The sequence below is a fragment of the Opisthocomus hoazin genome, chromosome 7 (genome assembly GCF_030867145.1).
Source record: "Opisthocomus hoazin isolate bOpiHoa1 chromosome 7, bOpiHoa1.hap1, whole genome shotgun sequence".
Taxonomy (NCBI): domain Eukaryota; kingdom Metazoa; phylum Chordata; class Aves; order Opisthocomiformes; family Opisthocomidae; genus Opisthocomus; species Opisthocomus hoazin.
Window position 1 is genome coordinate 7734474 of NC_134420.1, and position 12352 is coordinate 7746825.

Below are 12352 nucleotides of genomic sequence, written 5' to 3' on the forward strand. Positions count from 1 at the left end.
ACCTTGTGATGTAACAATAGTAGTAACAACCAGGACTACCTGTGAAGCTCTTTAGAGCCCATTACTATTGCTGAACACCAGAACTTTCTTCTGCAGCATACTTTGTGTTGCTTAACTGCTTGGGTTGCAAGCTTCTTGCTTCCGTCGTGTGACACCGCTGGAACTAGTTACTGGACTTCCTCCTCTAGTTCTCCTTAGTTTGGGGAAATTCATGTATACGCTTACATTTGCGCAGACCAAACACACTAGAAGGATGTTCCTAAGGGTAGGCAGGTTGTCCAGGGTACAGTACAACTATATATAACTACTCTGTCTCTGAATACTTATCTGAAAGTACAATCTGAACTACATGTACTTATAACAATACTTGTCAAAATTCAGACATTTTCATAATACAATAAAATAGGCAAAAGTACATCTTTTTCTAGAAGTTCAATTCACATGGTATTGCTTTTAATAAAAGTTTATTTAAGCTAATTAACAATTATCCTACTTACATCTGAATTAAACAGCAGAAAAACAGAACAGGAACATTCACAACCAAGTAACAGACTAAAATTACAACAGCTAAAAAAATGTAGATATAATAATTCATTAAGAACACTTTTTGTAACTATTTTTCTGTCTCCTGGTAATAAATTGGTAGTATCTATCCATATTAACATATCTAAGAATAAACCGGCATCCTAATGCTAAGCATGAACACATTCATATTTGTTTGACTTGCTTCCAAATGAAACCCAGTATTAAAAATAGGAAGTTTCAGTGAAAATAATTTAGCAAGTCAAAATATTTTTTCTAACATTTGTATCACACAGTTCTCATTAGAAAATTAAGATGACTGTACATATGCAATTTAAAGTAGCATCTAAAGATTACAGCACCAGTGATACCCTTAGACACTTGCATTGTCTGAAGTATTAATCTGTTAGTCTTAAACACAGGGAAATGCTCACGAAGATTATGGTAAAAAGTGCACTTCTCCGTTCCCAAGTACAAATGAAATTTCTTATTCATGTGTTAATATACAAAAGTTATTTGTAAGCTGTAAAAGGAGACAAAAAAACCTGACTTTTACAGTTCAACAAAACCCTTGTATTTATAAATAAGCGGTTCTTTCTGAAATAGTGCATTACTGAAAGAGACAAGACATCTTTAACACAAAACCATTTACAAGAGGAAAACGAAAGTCATCCTGTTCTCATTTGCCATCCATCAATCCCGATTGAAATATGGATGAACTCAGAACTAAATCCTATTTTTTTTCTTACAAACATGAAGTAAAAGACTTTTTGATGTCCTTGATTTAACACCCAATGCTATGTTTCCTTCAGAAAATCTTTTAACTAGGTTTCTTGCCACATCCTGTTCTTGCTTCCAGTTCCTCATTTTAATTCCTAGTGAAGAAAGAAATATTACTACAAATAGGACACATTCATTCAATAAACACAAGCCAAGAATTTGGCCTACTTGGATCTCCTTTTCAGAGCATGTCTAAGAATTTTTAGACCTATTTCTTGTCCTTACTGAAAGCCTAATTTTGATATGCAAAACTAATCAATCTTTCTCAGCTCAGTAAACCAGTGCGCCAATTGTTTAAAAAAATCCAATGATTAGACCCTCATTTGACACATGAGATGCTATTAAAAAGGCACAGTGGGTGCCAAGCAGCTTAGTGCCATGCACTAGGAAAGGCAGAGGTTTTTGGAAAGCTGTGAACATCTACTGAAAAAATTATTTGTAACTGATTTTGTTACACTAAAGATTTATGGCTTCTGTCTGATGTATATGTAATTGTAACAGACTTTCACAGAATACCACCTGATAGTCTTCTTATCAGCAATCTGTTAGAAGTAAAATAATTCCTAAATATTTCTTTAAAGTAACTTTTCCTCCGCTATTGTGTTGGTCAAAAATAGCCCCGAATGTTAAGTAATAAATCTCTGAAAAAAACCCCATATCTATAAAAACAAATCAGTGTAGTGTTATGAAACAAAGCAAGCAGCTAAAAACTGGTGTGGAAGTGATTACAGCATTTTATTTCTTGATAAACCACTCTTGGCAAAGATAGAATTGGTTAATGAAGTTCGCCAAATTTCTCAGTAAGTACACAAAAAATTTTTGGTTGAAGACCTTAACTCTTGGGAACAGGCTTTCCCAGCAAGCTTGAACTAATATTGAATTTTAATTACATACCATCTAGATAACTGGTTCGACATTCAGATTTTTTTTTTTAAATGAATGGATATACACTAATCAAACCAATTGTTTAGTATGCTGATCACTGCAACGCCTGCTGCTCAACTGACAAAACCTTAAGTACCAAGCTTAATTTTGGACCTCCCGTACAAACACAGTTACCAATGCAGTGTCATACATTCGAGTTTTGACACTTACCTGCCATTTTGGGTACTCGCAAAGTTCTATTGTTTAACAAGACCTCTCGTCGAATGTGTTTTGCAGCAACAGGATCTTGCAGGCTGCTTAACTCAGTGTTTGATGTAGAACTGGGAAAATAGCCAGAAAAGAGTTTGTTTTCAGTAAAGTGATTAAGCTACATTACAGTAGTTTAGGCCTTGAAATGTAGAAATACATTAAATTATCCAGCATTGGTAGTTCATAACAGTATGAAAAGAATAAACTAATTTATTTATGATGTATGCATAAGGATATTATTCCCCATTTTCTTTTTAAAACTTTACAAGAATGTTTCAACTGTTAAAATATGAACTAATGTTGCCACTTCATGTTAAAACACAGACCAATATGCCACAGTTTTTTTGGAAACCACAGTGGTCAGTTTGTGCATACAAATTATACTAAGAAATAATCAAAATCATTGAAATGACCATGCTGTGTTTATTGAACAAATTGCACTTTTTATTGCTACAATAATTTTTCTACAGCCTCCACCACAGTTGGAGGGGGTGGCTTGATAGCAGACAATACTTCTCAGCTAAGTTCCAGGAAAGCTGTTATAGCCTCAAATTCATTAAGACAAAACATCTACATTTTATAGCCTTGTATGTGATGGATTTAAGATGTACAGTGAAAATTATGAACCTGTCTGATCTCACCCTTTTATGCTTGCCTTACTAACTTCCTTGGTTCTACTCTGTAAGACAGCCTCATAAACAAGCTAATTCTATTTATGCCCCAAGTTTCTATGGTTTTCCCATTCCTCTAATGATACTGTATTATTCTCACTTTACAGTCCCCTAACTTACACTAGTTTTCTTAATAATAATTTTCTGTCTAAATGAAAATATACAGCAAGCAGTGAAGACTAAGATCTGCCTTGTGCCAGTCCTAACATCTATTTATGCATGTTTCTTGGAAGAGAACTTCTTCCAAGAATCTAATGCTATTTAGTAAAAGCAGCCTCTGTATCATGATTGACTTGTCTCTTATCCCTTGTCCTAGCAATACAACTGTTCCAAATCATATTTCTAGTGTAGAGAGTATGTCTGAATCTTATATTTTTCTTCTAATGCTAGTAGGAGATGAATGACTGGACTGAACTACTTCAAACAGGGAAAGCATGGGAGATAACAGGGAGAAAAAAGCAAAGAAGAGAAAGGAAAGGAGGTGCTATCTGAGAAGTCAGAGCATATTCCTTTCCTCCTTCACAAATATGAAGCTTACATTCCTTCTGTTCATCACCAACTGCTAGACTAAGTCAAAGATTTTTGGTTTACAGACAGTTTACAGTGAGGCAGAAGAAATAATCCCCCAAAACAGAATAAAAGTTGTGGGATTTTCCTGTAGTGTTATTCTAACTTGAAATCTGGGAAATACGTTTAAGACACAAAAGGAACAAGATAAAAGAGCAGAAAGAGCTAGCTGTTTGGAAAGAGATAAGCATTGTGGTTGGAAATCATTACACAGTTATTACAAAAAAGTACTTTCCTGAAGCCCATCTTTGAACATTTACCTTAAGATAAGATAAATCAGGCTCCAACAGTTTCCATATCTCTCCCTAAAAAAATCTAGAAAACTAGCTCAAGTTTTACAGGGCAGGTGATTTATTTTGCTAAATTCCTAACCAAGTACTTGAAAAACTGAAAGTGCAAGACGTGCCTCTTTTCTCATCCTAGAGCAATATAGTTTATTCCTGATAATAACAGTTTAGAACAATAATTAATAACAATTAGAACAGGAATATGAAATCGGATCAGGTAAATCTGTGATCTAGGAAATCTCAAAAGATGCTAATGAACGAAAAATGTGCTTAAGCTTCTTCCATGTCCTATGATCTACCTATAGAACTTGTTCCAACAGACCTGAAACATTCTTTAGAAGACATACGAGGTGGCAACTTGACTCACTGTCTAGTAACAGGTGACTCTTCATACGCTTTGAAAGGTTGTATCAGTTTTTGATTTAGGAAAGAGAGAGAAGAAAAGGGGGGAAAAAGCAGCACGAACAAAAGGGGGAAAAAAAGCGAACAAAAAGGGGGAAATCCTGTTTCATCAGTACTGACCTGATAGCTAATTCTTAAATACATTAACAAAAGCAAACAAAAAATACAATTCCACTTAGTGTCTATTCAGTTTCCGCTTTTCTGCTGTTCCTACTAACCAGCCTCTTTCAGGGTCATAAAAGAGAAGTGAGAAAATGGGACTTCTTCCCAGAGCAGACCGCAACCATGAAGTCATAATAACTGAGACTAGAAATGAATTATCTGAAAAACAAAGCCATTGGCCATATAAGTATTGTTAAGCATTTTCTCCACTTTCTATTTTTGTAGCTTCTAATGTGTTCCAGCAAAGGCATAACAATTTCAAATAAATTAGATTTTTAATTGATGATAGAATTTCTCTTTTCAGAATTATGTGTCATCTTTCTATTTTGAGTAGACAGCAGATATGGAAGACATGATATTTGTTTGTACTTGTCTATTAAAACAACAGAAGTTTCTAAACCAAGAGTAAAAAAAAGATTCTATTCAACTTGCCCGGAAAAAAAATAAATAATTGAATTGACAAACATATTTGAGCCAGAACATCTCATATGTAGGTCCAATGACTTGTATAAGAAGTTTTCAGATTTGAAATATAATACTGAAACTGAAGTGAGAATATAAGGAATTAATACAAATTCATTGGTACAGAATTAGAAGAGTTAGTTTAATCTTACCTTAATACCTTTCTTTTCCTCTCAGCGGCAGAAGTCATTGACATATACGAGGGCTTTTTAAGTACTGAAGTAGGACTTTTGTTTTTTAAGGAAGAGAGATAAGGTCTAAAATCAAACAATCATAGTTTTTTGTAAAATCTATTCTATGTAGAAGTCAAATGAAATTGTTCTTAGCTGTAAATAAATATATGCTAAGTTGAAAAACAATACGAGAAATTAATTTTATTCATATTACTTAAGGCAGCTTCACAGGACTTCACACATACATGGCAGCTTTAACGATGGCATCTCTCAATGTCAAAGAGGTTAAGGTATCCATTTAACTGACAGGAAAAGTAAGGTTTAGAGAAAGTAACTTGCCTGAGACATCACAAACAATTTTGGAAGTGCTGTATTCACTTTTCGGTACCTATCTTCTAAAACAGGCTAAGCTTTCAACTTCATCAGTTATCACTAACATACCCAATGATTTCAAATAATGGCAGAATTTAATCTGATGCTAATTAAAATTGAGGGTTTGATTTTCAAAATTTTGAGTTTACAAATAAAAATGCCATCAACGGAAAAACCCAGCTCCCAAGACAAACAGGATTAAAGCGTTTGGGTAATATTCCTTGCCCATATAAATGGAAAATACCTTTGCAGAATGCTATTGTTGCATGGCTGTGACTCCTTCGTGGATGAGTCAGTAGACGTTTCAGTTGTTTCACCTGTCCCTTCACAGAGGATTACTGTTGAGTCCATGTCAGCTTCATCACACTCTGGGATTATATCACACGTAGAGTCCATAATCATCACCTTTTTCACTGGCATATCTATATCACATGCATTGGCTTCCTGAAGGCCTGCAAGGTGTAAATCTTTCTTTACCACAGTCTGTGTACAGCAGCTTTGTACCGGTTCTCTGCAAAATTCTGGTGTATACACAATAGGGCGGACATCCTTGGTAAGAGAATCCTCCAGATGATGGAGACTGGACTGCTTGGATGCAGGAGGACTTTGCACTGTGACTGGCGAGTCTACTAGCTTCTGCCTAGTTCTTTTCTGTGGTGGTACTACATATTCTACTATGTGCTGTGAGTTTTTATTCATTTGTTGTGAAGATGTACCAAAACTTGTACCTGTGCAACATAGGCAACAATGGTTAGCACATTTACCTATATTTACTACTTAAATCTTGCTTTTTCTCCCCTCTTCCCTGCTGAAATATGTTTACCCGCAGAAATTATCACAAATAATATGTAAATGAAACAAATAGTAATTTGACCATATAACTAATATTATTTCTATTGCAGCATTGTCCAGATGGTAGCATTTGTTCTGCGGCACTCAAAGTATTACAAATATGCATAGGCTGGTATAGTTAATCCCAGAGATATTGCAAGTAATCACAAGCAAGAGATGACAGATGACAACAGGGAATGGACGAGTAAGTGTGTTGAAAATGATGGCATTATCATGACACAACTCTTCATTTAATTTAAGATGGTGCTATCACAGTAATCTACAGCTGCCTCCCAATAACGGCCATTTTTCCCTAGCAAGCAACATGCAGCAGAATGAGAGAGACTGTTGTAAAAGGCAGGACATAAAATCACTTAGACAAAATTCTTTGACACTGCAAATGAGAAAGTAGTGTTTTGGAAAAGGGGAAAGAAAGAAGTTACTTGGATCCTGTCATCTCAATATAGCAACTCTGGGAGAAAAGCTGTATACTAAATAGCTCCATCCTGAAAAATAACAAAGCAAGCAATGCAACAGTAATTGACCATTCCCATTCATCCTAATTCATACTATTTTTTTGTCTTGAAGTGTCATAATATTTTTCTTTTCAAGCAAGTAGTAATAAAGACAATCGTCAAAGTAAGAAAAGGTCTTTCTTTTATTCAAGTTTTCAGTAAAGGAGAACAATTTTAAGACAGAACACTTCAAGTGGCTAGACTAGTGGTGACTTCAGTAGTTAATAAAAAAAATTAAGGATTTTTTCTTAAAAAAACAAAATAAGAGTAGGAGAGCGCTGTCAAAACCCCAAGCGCTTCTATATTCAACTTATGCAAATTTAAGAAATTAAGTAAAGACTACTATCCTTAAAATGTCTATGTATTGGCCCCACTTCAGCTGGTAGCCACAGCACCTTGCTTCCCCTTTCTGCATTGCCTACTCCATTCCTATGAGCATCTAAACTATAAAAAGAGCTCATGCTTTTAAATTACTGACAGTTACTCACAAGTTAACTGTGGTATTCATGTAAGTGTTGATAAATATTTATTTCTTCTACATTTCTATTCAGTTTTTGCATCAGAGTAAGAAAGTTAGTTTGAACTCCTCGGTCTGAATGTTTTAGTTCTCTCATGCGTTAACACAGCACTTTAGCTGTTCCATAAAAATTTTTTGAAAAGGAAGAAAATTTATTAAAAATCTGTATTGCATTGCTCTCCCCCTGAAAGCTTGACTTCTTACAAAAAGCAAAGCTTAAATGATTGCAGCCTTTTCTCTGACTGATTACCACTTCTCAGCCTCAGTTTAATTTTGACTTCATTGCCCAGTTGCAACCCAATTTGCCATGGGCAAGAAGGTCCAAGAACGCCATTTCCCCAAGCACCCTCAGAAATCAGATGTCTTGGGAAAAAGGCCCAAAGAAGAGTCTCACTGAAGGAAAGCCTTCAAAGGAAAAAAGGATGATTTCAGCACCAGCTTTTTCTACACCTACCATTTGATGGATTCCTCATGCCCACTACACAACCTGATGCCCACAAATTCGAGCTGTGAGGAGACAGGAAAGGATTTAAAGACTGCCACGAGACCTACACCTGTTCTGGGAAGATGGAACGGGTAGGATCAAAGTGTGTACACGTAGAGGGATGCTAATACATATGCCACAAATCTATTCATTGTTGCCAGAACTTAATTCAATAACAGAAACATTGAAAAAACAAAGAAAACATTTATTCCTTACTCAAGGGCTCAGTTTCAGAAAGAACAATGTTTAAACTTCCACGGTTCAACAAATATGCAACATCTTATCCAACCATCCATAATCAATAAAAGCAGGTAAATTTAAGCTAAACAGCTTATGGGAAAAGATGCCTGGACAATTACATGAACAATTACAATTCCATTATGCTGTTTTCAGTTTTGAAGAAACACTAACACAGAAAACTCAGGTCTGAGAAGACTGCTTGACATGAAATTACAGAACTGAATTTGTGTGTGTGTGCGCTCATGTGCAGTTCATTTCACTATATACAGGTAAAGGATTATTTTTGTTTTTGTTAAAATGCAAAATACATTATTTTCTCATACCTAATCTTAGTCTAATTCATGGTCAGCATTCACCAGAAGAAATGCAGCAGGTAGAGACACAATAGTTTGACTGTAACCTAAACATCAAGCTAATTCAGAATATTCCACATGAACAGTGAAGTAGAAAGGGCAGTAAAACAAGGCCTGTGTGTTCCCCAAACAATTTTTACATCCATTAGAAATAATATAATCCTATTTTGATGAAGACATTTTTCTCCAAAACTTGGTAGGAATTTGTTAGTAACAAACAAGGGGCTTATTTAAGAGCCATTGTCAATATGTACTCCATGACACTTAACAACACTATGTGTCATTAATGTGCTTGCTTTTTAGTTTTGGCTTCACAAGCACAATATTACTCATTGTAAATACCAACATTTCATTCTTTCAAATATATTTTCTAGTCATCACAACCAAAAATTGAGGCCAAAACTTTATTTTAAAGACTTTTTGATCACTTATATTCTGAAATACAAGAATAAGCTTCACCTAAGGATTCCAATATAGCATTTGAAATAACTATCCATCAAACGTTTCAGGTTTTCCTTCTGCTTATATGCATCTGAGTGTGTGTTTTGGGAAAAATAATGGTTAGAATTCTGTTTGTCAGTTGTTATACTAGGACAAGGAGGTTCCAGTTTCAGAAAGTTCGCTTACTGTAAGACACTGAGGTTTTGCTAATGTCCTAAAGTTACTAGGAAGGAAGTCTGATGGAGAAGCGTTTAGGTGAGAGTGCCAAGTTTTAGAAGCTTCTGCAGGACTAAATACTGGAAGCATTTTTAAATTAACCGTAAATGCAAGCATTTAAACCATGGACTAGATAGGTAAAGAACACAAAAGTATTGCCAACATTAATAATTTGTTGAATTTCATCATAATGAATAGTATTTCATACTGTAATACAAGTACATTAATAAAAAGACAGTTGCAGGAATTATATATAGGGCAAATATAAGCCGTTAGTAAAAACCCAGGTCTATTTTAAAAATCTATTTATTTCTGGAATGAAACTCATTGTAAAATAAAGTTAAAACAAAACTAGATTTTCTTGCCAGTTAAGTATTGAAAAGCATATAAAATATTCAAGAAGGGTCCCTTCTCCAACCTTTTTCTGAAATCATTAAGTTGCTCCTAACACAGTAAACAAAAAAGTAAATGAAACCATCACCAGCAACATTGTATTTAACTTGGTTTCATTAAATAACAGAAACCAAATATGATGTGACAAAAAACCAACCCCAACATCCCAATTCATGTTAGCTTGCTGTTATGCAGTACATAGCTCCAAACAGTTATGATCTAAAGAAACAGCAAGAAAAACATTTAAACCCACAAAATAAAGGAATGTCAGTGTTTTTATATCTGTTTTTATACAGAAGCAAGATACTGAATCCAGTTGCTAACTTTTTGCAGGTGCTTTCAATAGCTGCCATTGAGAAGTAAAATGGGCTCAGACAACAACAGCTGCTACAAAAATGCTACTCCTATAGATTTCAGATGACTTCAAATTGTCACATCAAAAGTGTTTGTCCTTACAAAAATAAAATTTTTTTAAAACCTATCTTCAAATACTTCAAAGGCTACTTAATATTATTAAAACCTCCGATATTCAGAGGCAAACTTTAAGATCTATATATAAAAACTCATATTGAAAGAGAAAATCTAGTTTTCTAAATTTTCTAAAATCTAAAGAAAAAAGAAAACTTGGTTTTCTAAACTGACACAAAAGTAATATGCCTGAGATTGAAACACCACACCTTATTTTTCCTAAATACTGAATCCATACAATTTCAGCATAATTTTGTCTAAACAAGCACTGAATACTTCAGCAAACAATTTTCGAAAATATGGTCATCTGTCACTACATGACTCATACTACAATGGGACAGCTAAAACTAGGGAGAACTAGTTCCCCTAAATCCTAATCAAGAAGGGAAAATGAAAAAGCTCCAGAACAAAGGACTTCAATGTTGTTAAGAGAAGTATATACTTGTAGTACTAAAGCAACAGAGAAGAGGCATTCATTCCACAGCTGGTCATGCCTACTAAACCCAAAGTATTTGTATGACAATTTTCGGCAATGTTTTCTCCCAGTATACTCAATTTTAACATGCTGTTGTTGAATGCGTGTAAATGGGATGTGTATGTTCTATGTTTTAGCACATGCTTTATCTTATTGCCTAAATATTCCAATGAGTAAACACAGAAAATTGAGATGACAGTACATTCCTGACTAGGAACAACTGAGGTAATATACAATACACTAATAAAATGTCACAGATGAGGTTAATAAGGAATTACTTTGTTTCTTGCAGTAACAAGCAGCAGATACCTCATTCATATCACATACTAATTTCAACACCAAGAGTAATATTACCTCCCACAGAACAATTCTACTGCTGAACTCACTGCAGCATGCTGTAGCAAAGCCCATAAGTATAAATGGGTTACAAAAAGATTTGATGAACTAAAGGTTTGACAAAATTAGAAGAAAGATAGCTATGGGCAATTATTCCATGTGGTTGTCTGAATGGGATTTTCCATTGCACTGGAACCGGAAACTGCAAGCCGGCTGACTATAGATTTGTCCTCTTATCGCTGTCCATCTTAGGAGTGTGTTCCTGGCAACTACTAAATACAGGGTACCGAAGTCCACATAGTCGTGGACCAAGTATAGCCATTTACATTTTCTTAAAGAAGAAATCTAATAGTTCCTGAACAGACGTCTAATGCTAATCATTAAGTGCTGTCACTACTTCTCTGCTGATAGACAAACAACATGTTCCAACTCCAAACAAAATCTCTAAACCTGTTCCATAATAAGGCAGGGAAATGATAATGTCTGGGGGTTGTATTTGCTTCACATTTTACAGCCAGTTCAATCAGAATGATCATCGTGATTCAGTGATACTAAGTTTACTTTTTATTTCATATACAAAAAATGAATCACTATATACAGAAACATCCACAGCTAACCTGATGGAGTAGCTTAAAAGAAAAATTTAGAAGTATTTCCTTAGCTAATGCTTTCAGCTACAATGTTTCTCTCTAAAAATAAGCATTATTCCAAATATATTTTAGAGAATAGACCACATATTTGCTGGTCTTTAGTTTCAGGCTGATGATTATAGAAGATAATTATCAGAATTCATTTAGATATTACTTATGAGATTCACTCAAATTCAAAATAAAAGTCATCCTTCACTAACCAACCACCCGCCATCAAATAGTATGAGTGGTTTTGGTCATTAGTTTGTTGTATTATCTATCCCAAAAGACTACTCAGAAGAACCGATTTATCAGGACAGAAACACAGCAACATTAGATATTTACAGCCCTGTGAGTTAATTTGAAAAGCAGAACACAGTATTTGAGAAACATGAGTCACAGCAAAAGTGAGCAGAGTTCATGACAAGCTGACTCTGATGAATTGGGTTAGTTCTAATTGACATTCAGGACAAAATAATGGCCAAGACTTTGCTGCTTCTGGAACTCATGTTAATACATGCACAAGGCGAATATTTCTGGAAACTGTGCTAAATTAAGTCTACCAGGTTGTTCTGCTAAAGTGAAATCAAATATTAATGTATTCATTTCAATAAACAGTTCTGGGCTACCAATGATTGATTCGGTTACAATACTAATCATACATTTTGATTTTTCTAAAAACTGACTCATGGAATTCCAAATTGCAAATGAGGTCTAGCGAAAGCATTGCAATTATTTCAATATTCATGTGACCCACACATATCACTCTGATGGCCAGCCTCACAGCAGTTTCTCAAACAGCAGCTGTGAACTGAAAAACGCCAAAATCCAGGCTGCGTTCTTGTGGGTCCCACTAGTCAGGTTTTACACAGCACAAGAAAAATACCTAGTCATACAGAACAGTGTGAAAAAGCTGCTCAGT

The 12352-nt window shown here is 34.8% G+C and overlaps 1 protein-coding gene across 1 annotated transcript in view; it reads right to left on the reverse strand.

The window, feature by feature from the left end:
- Nucleotides 1–635: 635 nt before the first annotated feature.
- The window catches only part of KIF18A (kinesin family member 18A), a 42824-nt gene continuing 31107 nt past the window's right edge, over nucleotides 636–12352 (reverse strand). Inside the window, exons 13-16 of the mRNA XM_009937138.2 lie at nucleotides 5777–6260; nucleotides 5140–5244; nucleotides 2398–2507; nucleotides 636–1397 (exon numbers count right to left, since the gene is read on the reverse strand). Coding sequence (XP_009935440.2) covers nucleotides 1249–1397; nucleotides 2398–2507; nucleotides 5140–5244; nucleotides 5777–6260 — 848 coding nt within the window. The 3' untranslated portion in view covers nucleotides 636–1248. The remainder of the gene's footprint in view (nucleotides 1398–2397; nucleotides 2508–5139; nucleotides 5245–5776; nucleotides 6261–12352) is intronic.